At 39.6% G+C, this 12,843-nt stretch overlaps 1 protein-coding gene across 7 annotated transcripts in view; it reads left to right on the plus strand.

The window, feature by feature from the left end:
- Positions 1-245: 245 nt before the first annotated feature.
- Positions 246-12,843, plus strand: part of LOC118207772 (immunoglobulin-like and fibronectin type III domain-containing protein 1) — a 46,855-nt gene continuing 34,257 nt past the window's right edge. For 2 of the 7 annotated variants that reach the window (XM_035381786.1, XM_035381789.1), the window contains exons 1-2: positions 280-487; positions 10,700-10,787. In XM_035381786.1, the coding sequence (XP_035237677.1) occupies positions 10,745-10,787 (43 nt within the window). In that variant the 5' untranslated portion in view covers positions 280-487; positions 10,700-10,744. Of the gene's footprint in view, positions 488-10,699; positions 10,788-12,843 lie in introns of all 7 variants that reach the window. The other 5 variants (XM_035381790.1, XM_035381788.1, XM_035381784.1 and 2 more) reach the window with 5 other exon arrangements.

Genomic DNA, 12,843 nt, shown 5'->3' on the forward strand with positions numbered 1-12,843 from the left:
CTCTGTTTGTAAATGTGGTTATCTGGTTCTTGAACCCAGTGACACATCTGCTTTGTGTTTGCAGGCTTCATTCCACAGCATCCTTCGTGATGAAACTCGAGTGCACCTGATCACACACAAACTTACTTCCATGAAGACCGACCGTGTGCCTGACAGAAGACATCCCGAAAAGAAAAACCAGCCTGTCCAAAGCAACCAAAATGTATCCTGAGGAAACCAAAACCAAGATATGTATTACTCTCTCCAAATCCTTTCATCCCATTCCCCCTGTTCCCCCCCTCCTGTTACCAGGGGAGCACTTCACCAAAAAATAAAACGGCAGCCCTCTGTTTGGCAGCCTGTTTGTCTGAGCACGAGGGAGCCTCTGGGCAGAGTCACACGCGTTCCTCCAAGGATTTATTACCTGCAAACGTCAAAGGCAGCGGTCAGTTATCATCAGGCGTTGACACGGAGGAGCTGAGCGAAGAGCAGCAGAGATCGCGAGTAGGTAAGCTATCCTGCCTTCTTCCATGTAATGTGTGAGTGTCACGCAATGGCTAAGGAGCTCGACTAGCGACCAAGGTGGTTGCAAGTTTGATTCCTAGATGGGGCACTGTCATTGCACCCTTGCGCAAGCCTGAGCCTGTTCTTGAGTATTCTCGGTAGAGAAAATGGGAAATTTGTCAGTGTTGGTGATGGAAGGGCTCTTTCTCATTACTGACAATATGTTTGTTGTCTTGGATAAAAGTGTCTGCCAAACTGTTATGAATCCTAATGGGTCTCTGATTAAAATTTTTCATTTGTTGATCTACTGTCAGTAAGAATCCTTACAATATACAAATAACCTCACATTTTATGTGTTCTATCTAGTGGCTATTGTGAATTGTGTTTGATAGTTTGCTTAATGTTGAGGTAAGTAACCAATTAATTGTACAAATGTCTAAACACATTCTTTTTAGCTGTAAGAAAATGTGATTTTTACTTTTGGATTTTAAACTGGATGGTATTTACTTTGGAACAAAACGTTTTTTCTTGTTTTTATTCACTTTTTTCCTCCACAGTGGAGTAAATCAGTATGTAATTTCATTTCTGATTCCACACTCACACACCCTGTAATGAAGTCCCCATCTTATCATGGCAAGATATATGGCCAAATGGCAGTGTAATAACAGGTTGCAGTTCACATGTTCCAGCTTTGATTTATGTATACAGTCATGTATTGCAGACGCACTGCTATGTGATTCGCACTGGGCAGTATACCATATGCGGAAATGCAGTCCTCGTTCTCAGATCTGTTTTACTCTACATGTACTTTCTTTCTAGATATGGCTGCTTGCTGTAAGCAGTCATTCCGGGGTGCTTCGTTCCCCATCCTGTGTTTATCATTTGTGTTTTTCTGCCTCTAGCACTGACAGCAAAGGGACAGATATGGTTTTTGCTACTTGGCCAGAGCCTGTAGTGGAAAAGTAAAAAACCACGGAAAACCACCCAGAGCTCTAACTAACCGTGTCAGCATGGTCCATAGCACAGGATACAGTAAATCTTCTTTAAAAAAACTGATATTTTGGTAAAAGGATCATGATGTCATCGTCAATCATGTGACAACTACTCCCCCCCCCTTCCCCGTTTAATTATCAAATCCTAAAATTACGGGAGGCGGGTATGAGTCATAAGAGAGCGTACTTTAATATCAGCTAAGGCATAAACTCAGCAAAGGCATAAATAAGCTAAATATATCTGGAGTGTGTTCTCTGCATCTGAACAGCAAGTTCTCATACTGGGCCATTAAAATATGGCAACCCTTAAGGAATCTTCAGAATGAGATTTGGTCATTGAGTACAAACTAATTAACTTGTCAAGCGAGTTGAACCGTAGATGATCCGGCCTGGCACTGAATCCAGTGTGCATTGCATCCTGAAAGCTCACCCCGGATTTGGTTACGTGCTTAACCGATTGGGATTCCTATGCAAAAATCATGGGAGGGGTGCGTCAGATTCTCCCTTGTGAATTTCTCTGGACGTCTGGGGAGTCTGGAGTGTGCCCGCAGTCAGGTGGTATGAAGTCACTGCAGCACATGACATGTCATGGCTAACTATAGAAAAAGTGTGATCAGAATGTGATCTATGCTGAGCCGGAATTTTTGATAGCCCGCGGGAGAACAACGGCACGCTGCGCCCCGTAGGCCCGCTGGGTATGAAGTGATGACGACGCGATTATGTTTTCCTCTGCAGTGGGCCAGGTAGGCTTTTCAGTACAATGAGTTCTCTCTCTTTTATTTTAATCAATTTGACGCTAGCTTTTAGGGCTTAACACTTGTCATGGGTTATTCCTGATATGAAATATTGTTACATTTCAACTTTAAGAAGACAGCGTGAGCTCCGTTAATCTTATCTTGGCTTCACATTCAGTATTCAATTATTATTCTTTTCTAGGATAATATATCATGTTTTTATAGTTAATGGTGAACGGCAAGATACAAAACTTTCGGCTACTTGTAGATAGCCTTCGCAAATACATATTAAAACTACAGATGCGGCTCACGTACAATAAATCTAATAAACATACAAACCCCATTTTTGAGTGCTTCGGCCCAGTAAGTAAGAGACAGAATCAGGTTTTACCCTGATATAACCTGGATGTGTCCTAGTCGGCTAGAAAACTTTCACTTTTCAGCCAAGTACAGCCAGGTTTTCACCACAAAAAAATTCACAGGGAGAGATCAGTCACCGGCTTATAATTACTGTCTACTGTGAATTAACTGACAAGATCATTATTTTGACTGTACATGCACGCAGCCAAGATCAAGTCGGCTAACTTTCAGGAAAATTCACACATTTATTTTAATAAAAGATAAATCACTGTGCAATTACTGTCAAGTTGACAGGACCTAAATCACACGGTACGTATTTTGTTCTGAAATGTCCTGCTTATGAATTGCCCATATGTTATGTCATAGCAAGCCTAGCAAATCAGGCTGCCAATATTTTTGAAGATTACAAGGAGAAATTCTACAAGAGACAAATCAGTTTAATCTCAATATTAAGATGCAGCAAAATTCATGGCAAATTTCTCTCTTCTTATTTCATACAATTAATGTATTTATTCGGGTGAAAGTTCTACTTTCAGCCTGCTTAGCCAATAAAGTACCCAATTTACTATTTATTTAAGGTAAAGATACTTTCCATTAGGGAAATTGTATAAACTTTTAGATTGACAGTTTTGATTTTGTTGATTTGAAGGAGAATGCAAATGTTGCAGTCCTATGTGGCATGACTCTCCTGAAGGTTTTTTGATTTCATATATTTTTTTTAAAAACCAACCAATTTATAAAATAGTTTAAATGTTATATAATTTATAATGTCACATAAACAATACTGCAAATCACAGCAATAATACATGTAATCATCTAATGGTGTGGGATTTCAGGTGGTGTCTTCGGTTGAGACAGAGGGCAATGTCTTTGTTATCAAAGAGCTTAATGTACACAGCATTACTCATGGATGGTAGCCACAAGACTTGTAGTGGTCAAAATAGTTGGTGATGAATATAACTATTATAATGATGTTCATAGTTGATGTTTTTGTTACTAATATATCCTATTTATAAATTTAAAAACACTGGCCATATGGAAGGATCCTCAACAAAACTATAAGATGTCTGAAAGAAATGACACATCCAGAATAAATACACCATGTGATAAACATCCCATTTCTTTTCATTTATGTTGTACGAAAGAAAGAGTAAATGCTGCTTCACGTTATTACTCCATTAGGCAGTAGTTGAGTAAATTATTTTTCTAATATAACATATCATATCTCATTCATGAGTCCGTTTCTGACAGTCTCAGTGTATAGCTGCACACTCCATTTTCCCTCAGATGATACAAGGCTTGCAGGCCCACAAGTAGAACAAAAAAAAAAAGCAAACCCCTGAAGAGTAGAAGCAGAAATGTGCAGTGCACACACAAAAAATCCCTTTAGAATCACCAAACATCTTTCCGTCTTCCCAAAGAAACCAGCTTTTATGTGCTTGCCAGACAAGCCCCTGTGAGCGCAGTTTGCTTTGAGACATGAAAGCAGGGCTCCCATGATGCACCGCTGGCCCCGCGCCCGCTTGCAGCCTGTGTGCAGAGTGTGTCCTGGAGACGGAGGTGTTTCCCTGCCGCGGCTGCAGCCCTCGTCCCACAGACAGATGGAGAGTTCTCTGCTGGGGGAGACTGATGCCAAATTAAGCGAGGGGACCACGAGAGTGAGGCGGAGGCACGCAGCTGTGCGGTATTTTAATCAACCAAAACTGGCCATCGACTTCAATAAGAACAAGAATAGCCTTCAATCATCCACTTAATTTTATATGAGCGGTGCTTTTTAGAACTTGGTTACTGGACAGATCATACTTACCGTCTAATAAGGATACATTAAAGTTGAATCACTGGTTTCCATGCTTTAATCAACGTGCACACACACAAACACAAACACAGCTAAAATGGTACAATCACAGTGCACATACTGTTGAAGTGATAGATTGTGACACAAGTAAAGAATTCATGTTGACATGTTGGTGACAGATGTTTTGTATTCATTATGTTAATAAAGGTTTCCCCTGGGGAGAGATAACGCATTCCAGAAATCTTTTGTAGAAAATTACGTGAACAGGCCATCTAAAGACATGAACACGCCCAAATGGCATTAGTGACATCACCTAACAGCATTTATGCTGAGGTTCCATCATAACTTTACAGATGGGAAACCTTATAAATTAGTGAATTTAATTAGGGGATTTCAATGTGAAACCAGTTTGAAAGCCTAGCTTGAAGTTTATTATTGCTTGCCTTGTCCGTTTTAGGAATAGGGAGTAACCTTTACAAACGTACTTGGGAAAACAAAATTGACAGCAAGTGATTTACGTAAGAGTGTGCTATCAGTCATCTTTTTATGAGACATGTGATCCCACACATGCAAGGTGGTGGTTTGCTTTAGTTGGCAAAGCGCTTGTTGGCAGTGCTATGAACCCTTTATAATGGTATATTTTGAGCTGCTTTGAATTAGAACACAAGTACTTTGATATATAGTATACTTGATTGGTTTTGCGTTGATTTCGAGCTTGGCTCATGCACATGCGTCTCCATGACCTCTAATGTTAAAAATATATTACTGCATAGCGTACTCTAGCTAGTCATCTGAGAAAGTGTTTATTTTATTTGTCATTTTCCAAATCTTCTCTGTGGTAAGCATATGCTTTCATCTTATGACATGTATTTGGATCTGGAAATCCCATTGGCCTTTTAGATTCATATGGGAGCACTCACCTTCACTATAGCCAAAGTCACGTATCTCTGTGATACGTAACTGCTTTTTGGGGGGTGGGGCGGGGCTTAAATTTGTTTATTGCTTTGCCTATTTCTGAGTGCACTCTCAGAAGAATTCCAAAACGCCCCTTTGTGTCCCCATGCAAAAAGCCTTTCTAGATCAAGGGTTCTTTGCTGGGCGAAATGGCTCAATCAATAGCTTTCACATCACACTTGCAGTTGCAAGAAGGGTTAAAAAGGGTTCCCTTACGAAGATAAGCCAAAGAACCCTCAAATAACCTTTTTTTCTAAGAGTGCAATCACCTAACTGCCAAGAAAGAAGCAAACTAGAAGCAGACTGTTAAATTGCAGATCCTTGTGACTGTAAGATTTTCAGGAATGTTTTTTCAGCGTGTTTGCTGAGAAATTATTTTAAAATCAAATACGGTATAAATATATTATTTTAACAAATGTGTTGACAGTTAATAAACATTAAGGTGAAGTAAATGTGGTGTTAGATTTGTTAATAGTATATTTATTTAGGTAACTTTTATTAGAATGTGAATATCTTTATTGAAACCTGACAAATATAAAAAATAATTCAGTGTAAAGGAACAGTTTAAATCTTTAATTATATTAGTTAACTTCTACAACTGAGCTGCTAACTACTTACATATGCTACTAAATTAGTCATATTTAAACTACCAAAAGTAATATGTTTACCACCAGGTTTCTACCCCTATAAACTGGCCCTGGAAATTTAACATGATCAAACACTTATGGTTTTCTGGGGGGCACTATGTGACAAAACATCAGTGATAGAAAGTACTTTTAAAGCTCACTCTGAACTCGTCCAAACTGTGTTTTGTCAAGGGATTTAAGTACTTGTTTCAACCAATGTGCTAGACAGACATGAGCAAATTAAATTTTTTAGCTGCGACCACAATAGCTCTGTTGGTCGGTCGGTTGGTCAACAAAGAGTGTCCCACCCCGTAGCGGCCATAGTTTTCGCCCCAGGAGGCTGAAATTTGGCATGGACGTTGGTCATGACCGAAGGTCGAGCTGAGTAACTTTCAAGGCCGATTGACCAAGAGGGGGGTGTGACAATGGGTGTGGCCTATCACAAAAAAGCGCATAACTCCTGAATGGATTCACAGATTTGCACAAGATTGTGTGGAAAGATTGGTCATGAACCAAAGAAAAGGTCACGTGTTTGTGTGAGGGTGTGTGCGTGGATGCATGCGCACATGGATGCATGCGTGTGTGCAGTCGCAGCTATTGCGGATTCACACTTGTTTTTAATGATAAGACATGCTTAAACAGATCACGGTCGAGTTACTAATGTGAGAAGCGGGGTTTAAGATTTTAACATTAGCGTGCATTACTTAGCTTGCTGCGCAGGCTTTGCTGTCGTGAGGCATCTAAAAACTAATCTGATGCTAAACGGATGCAAGCTGCTCATACTGTAGGTCCTTTGTGAAGGAAAGAAGTGCTCCTGAATGAAAGTTACTGAAAGGAGCTGAAATGTCCACCGTAATTCTTAGTAGACCCTGATGACCAGCATACCAGTTCTGAATTTACTACCCTCAGTTATGACTTGTTGTGTTAAATCAAGGATGAGGGATCAGCTGGGCTCCTACCTGGAGTTTGGGTAGGGTTATTCTTTAAAAAAAGAATAACCCTGGCCAGGCTTTATACTCAAGAGAATATGTAAAAGCCTGACAAGCAAGGCTAGGGTGTAATTGAAGTGAAGTTGGAATGGGAACAAAATGAAAATTAATTTAAGAAGAACTCATAGGTCCCTTTCCTGAAAGAGAGGAGGAGGAGTTCCTGTCCCAGTGCTGTTCAGCGCCTCCAGTGTCATTTGTAACCTATTTGGTTGAACAGGAATGAACTATTACAGTCTCCCGGCTTGGCAAAGCAATTCACTTGGTGCATGTAACCAAAACATTGTGTAACGAAAAAAAAAAATTGGCCCGCACTCAAAACAGGTATGCAGCTTGCAAAAAGGGAAAACACTAGTGAAGGAAATGCACAGATATTTTGGCTATCAGCCTTTTCAGAAACCTGATGAGTTGCTTTAATTTTGCGGAAGACAGCAGATGTTGCCGCATACCGGAGCAAAGATCCAAAGCCAGTGGTGGATAGATTGATGAGGCCTGGTGGATTTTTTCTTTGTGACTGCTGTGCCACTTTGTCAAAAGCTTCCGCGGGAGTTTAAAGAAAGCTGGCACGCTCGCGTAATCAATCTTGCGAGGTAGAACAGCCACAATCTATCAGATGGGAATGCTGACAAGCCTCCTCATCTCTTCGATGGCCCAAACACCTGCTCAGGGGATGTGCCCGCATTCACGTTTTCAAATCTACAGCGCTTGCTATATCGTGTTTCAATTCTGTGTACATATATTATGAAATGAGAAAAGCAGTGGCCTTAAAGATTTGATAGGAAGGCTTATCAGCACAGTTTGGCCCTGAGGCACACAGTTGTAGTTAATTTAATTGTATATTTGATTTGAGTCTATTAAGCTTAAACTCTGTGGTGTTGAAATTGAGAAACCTTGATATTAACTTGATAAAACCCTCAGTCTGTCTTAGAATTTTGTATTCTGTTCATGTTTGTATTCAAATTTACCATGACTGCTATTGTGGCAAAACACCTTTCATCTGCTGAAGACATGGTCCATTGGTAGTTCCCTTCCAAATACCGTGTGTCATTAAAATGATCCCATTTTCTAAAAGCACACCTCTGTGATAAACACATTTTCTCCAAACTATTTCCCTAATGATGCATCATTTCATGCAGTTTTTCAGACTTCATATAAATCATATCATGTCATCATGGACTTTGATGAACATCACATTTTTGTTATGGGCTGAAATTTCATATGTCATTAAAAGAGTGAACCAGTTTTGTCTGTTAGATTGATGTAACTACACAGCATAATGCTCTGTGTATAATAGGTGATATATGGGAATACAGATCAGAGAATAGTGTATAATTACCTCCAGATGGAAGTTATGGCCTTGCAAGGTACTTGGCCTGAATTGCTCCAGTAACGCTGATAATGTTTCTGTGTAAGATTGCATCAGTCTAAGCTCAAACTACAGACAGCTGTCCATCTGTCTGGTCCCCACGCAGCCATCAATTGGTGACACCTCAAGCCCAACCCATCTTTTGCCTCATTAGTTACACATTACTTCTGCTGCACTGGGTACTTCAGCAGAGCAGCCAGGAACCTTTACAACAGGGATTTAGAGAAATTGAAAGTAGACGTTAAGAGACGGCCTCTGATTTATGACAGCTGTGAGGAAAATGATCATCAAGCGACTGCCCCTGGAGAGGGAGTGGAAATTCTCAGTGAATCCAGTAAGCAGTCAAGTGACGGACACATCGATGAGTTCACATGATGGTTTTCTGTGTGGACAGGTGCATCTCTCCTTCAGCTTCAGTTTCGGGGTCAACATTTTTTGACAGAAAAGTGTGTGCTTATATTATTATTGTTATATTCTAAGGGCCCCATTGAGACAATAAACTGCCATTGTTAATGGCGTTCTAGTGTAACCTAAGAATTTACATGCGAGATGTAAATCATTGTGGAGTCCTTCCCTATGGTCCGCCACTTTATTTCAGTTTGTGCCCTTCCTGTTGTAGTTTAGAGAAAATTGCTTGATGTATGAAGGCGTGGGTGGGAGGCAGGGAGCAGGACTGCCCCAGGTGGGGGTATTTATAACTGCAAGGGTTTGCTTCAAACATGGAAGCATAATATTATTTAGCAGGTGTGCAGCCCACGGGTTGCCGTGCGGGCCAACAGTGGGAAAAAGCTGACTATAGCTTGTTGTATAGCAGTTAAATGGAGCCCCCACTTATAGTAATGAAAGCACTCTATCACCACCACACTCCCTGTGGACATGATCAGTGTGTCATAATGCAGGCTGGCCGTTTCCCAGTGATCCGATTACACCTGCAGTCTACCAATGATGCGGCATGATTTGTATCTAAATAGTACTCATTTGCCTTGACAGTTTTATTAATTGGTTTCCATCTGGGGTGGGCAGTTCCATTCCTGCAGGGCCGGTGTGTATGCAGGTTTTTGTTGTCACCAATTACACCTGCCAAATTAGCTAATACGCTTATGCTACTTTAACCAAGACCAGAATATGATCTTTCCTGTTGGGACACAGGAACAGTCATTCGTGAACTGATCAAGAAATATAGCTAAAATATCAATTTCTAAATGATTAGGCTAATTGGGATAAGTTTGTATAGATAATGGATGGATGTATAATAATAACAACAACAACCACAATAATAATAGTTGGTGTTTCCCAAATTCAAAATGGACCAAACTTCCTATAGCAGTCGTATGGATTGTGCCAACATAACCATTAATGTATAACAAAACATAATTGTCACTAAATTAACAACACTGTAGAAAGAAGGAAAATGTCAATTGTTGCACAACTCTTGAATGATTCACTTCTTTTTTTTTTTTTGCTCCAATACCCAAACAAATAATATGATGATTATAATTGTATTTCATTGTATTTCATCATCATATTGAAATTGTATTTCAATATGATGTCTCAAAGGGGCCCTTTTTTGCTCCAATACCCAAACAAATAATATGATGATTATAATTGTATTTCATTTTATCCCATTTTTAAAATCCTGAAATCTCATCAAAGGAAAGAAGGTTAATGTCCAAGTTCCAAGGAATTCACTGCTACCTGAAATGCTTCAACCATCAGTGAGTGCTTAGTGACATCTGCTGGCAAGCACTGAGTAAAGCATTGTTGGTTACAAAGGATAAAGCACTGTTCAAATGATACCTAAGGTGATTCATTGAGATAAACTAGAAATGTATTTGGTTGGCTTATTGAGTTAAACAATAAAAATATATTTGTTGGATACTGTACTGAGCAATTATAAATCTTATATTCATTCGCTTGGAGGATATGATCTATTTTCTTGAACATATAGTGAATGTGTAGTCACTTAGAAGCAGTCACACAAGTTTCAAACTCCTGTTAAATGAAAAGGTTGTCTCAGATGATGAAAAGGTTGTCTTGAACTTTTACTGATACTGAATACTTATACTGCTAATACTGAAAACTGTAGAGTGAATGGTTCTTGGTTTCTTTGTGACATCATTCAACAATTTAGTGAGACGGAAACAGTAGAATTGCAGAAATAGGCTTGTGTAGTGATGCAATTCATGATGCATACAACAGAAATGTTTCAGTTAAAAAACTAACTGTATTCAAAACACTGTCCTACAATTTGGGCTATTAAATTTGGTGGCACCTGTGAACTGTCACTTTGAATCAGACTCACCAGATAGAAGCAGTCTTATTATTCAAAAGCAGAAATTGAATCTCCTCTTTCACTGAGAAAATCTGTCAGGACCTGTGATAACTGCGTGTCTGTCCTTTCAGCCATTGAGAAATTTCTGAACACAGAGAACACCCAGAGAGATCAAGATGTGGAGATCCAAAGTCTCAGACCAGACAGCGGCGGGGCAGGGTAAGACTTTTTTCATTTCTTTCTCTTTCCCCTTTCACCAGTGGTACACCCTGAAAGAAACTCAAGACCTCTCCTGTTGGTTTTTTTTTATTTTTTTTTAACCCAGATAGGTCTATCATGAAAAAATATTTAGGGTTTTTCCTTCGTGTTGCATCTTTTTGCTAATGTCTTCAGTTTTGTTGTGACCACAAACTGAATGCGACATAAGAATTCAGCTACTGATAAACTGATATATATGCTGTATAGAGGTTCAATTAAGACATTACCCAACAAGTATGTCTTTTCTAAAAAAAATGGGACTGATCTCACAATGAAAAAGCAAGATTCGCCATTCACCTAGAAGAAGTAGAGTAACATGAAAATATTGAAAAAGGTAAAGATTGGAAAATTGTCGATATTGACCACTACTATGACAAAAGGCATCTTTTACTGTTGATAGTGCAGATTTTTTTTGGGACACCATCAAAGCAAATGTATGTATGCAAAAACATAATTTTCAGATCAGACAGGAAAATGGTACCATACTTCTGACAGCAGACCTTCACTTCATTGATTCAAAATGTGTGGCCTATAGAATGATGGGAAGATGAAAGAAAAACAAACTGAAAGTGGTGAAAGGGTGAAGAGGCAGCAGGAAGAATGTTTGTGATAGCAGGCAAATGGGAGAAATGTTCAAAACGACAGGAGGGATGCTGAATTATATTTATATGCCAGCCATTCTTCTTTAGCCTTTGATATCTTCCATGCTCAATAGTCTTTCTGCTAATTATGATAACAGCTGAACCTGGAGACCATGCAGAATGGCAGTGTGCATAGCCTTCTACAGGAAAACGTAAGCACAAAACCATCTACAAAATCAACAGAGTAAAAAATGAAGATTACAAAATAAGCAGCTGTAAAAAGAATACAAGGTATAATGTCCTGATAAAAAGAAAACAACAAAAAAAATGATGGGAAAGCCCTTGACAACAATGAATGCTGAGAAGCAAGAAGCAGAGATCTGTAGGTGTTGAGGAAACAGGCCTTTTGGGGGTCTATAATTGAAGCACACCATAGATGGATATAGCCTAATGAAACAGTGTGTCACATTGGAATATTCAGACACTGCAGAAGGGAGTAATGGGGAAGAACTGGCATGTCTGCCTGACCACTGTAGCTGAGGAAAGGGCAACAGATCTTTGGATGACTAATAGCAACCAATTTAAGAAAGAAATTATCAAAATATTTAGAAAATATAATTCATTATTCTTCATTCTGACGGCCACTGTGACGCCTGCCCAGACCATCAGGAATCTTGGTGTGACTCTAGACCAGTGGTAATCAACCCTGTTCCTGCAGATCTACCGTCCTGTAGGTTTTCACACCAACCCTAACAAAGCACACCTCATTCAACAGCTTGAGACCTTGTTCAGCTGCTAATTAGCTAGAGTCAGGTGTGCCAAATTAGGGTTGAAGTGAAAACGTAGAGCTCCAGGAACAGGGTTGGTTACCAGTGCTCTAGACAGTCGAGTGTCTTACACGGCCCACATTTCTTCCATAAGGCAATCCTGCAGGTTTTCACTTTACAATATCCCTGAAATCAGAGCCTTGCTTACCCCAGATGCTGCCCAGCTCCTGGTTCAAGCTCTGTTCATCTCCCTACTGGACTACTGCACCCCCCTCCTGGCCGGGCTTCCCCAGCACTCTCTCCAGCCCCTTCAGCTCATATAAATTTTCCCATGTCTTCATCATCCTCTTAGTGTGTTCCTCCTCTATTATGTTGTGACTACACCTAACTGGTGAAAGTGGGGACACATGGAAATAAAAATAAAAAATTAGATAGTTAATTGCAAATTCATAGACCAAACAAATTATATTGAGCCAAACCTGCATTGCGTTTAAAATTTGAAGGAAAAAGTTATGAAAGGACTCAAACATGTGTGTCCAACAACCTGAGTAGGAGCCTATTGATTCACCTTAGTCACCTTTGATCAGTTAAAAAAAATTTTTTAGTACAATAAGAACAGTGTGAACAAGAGAAATTTATTTTACATGACATGCGTAGCTATTTCTGAAC

The sequence above is a fragment of the Anguilla anguilla genome, chromosome 11 (assembly GCF_013347855.1).
Source record: "Anguilla anguilla isolate fAngAng1 chromosome 11, fAngAng1.pri, whole genome shotgun sequence".
Lineage (NCBI taxonomy): Eukaryota > Metazoa > Chordata > Actinopteri > Anguilliformes > Anguillidae > Anguilla > Anguilla anguilla.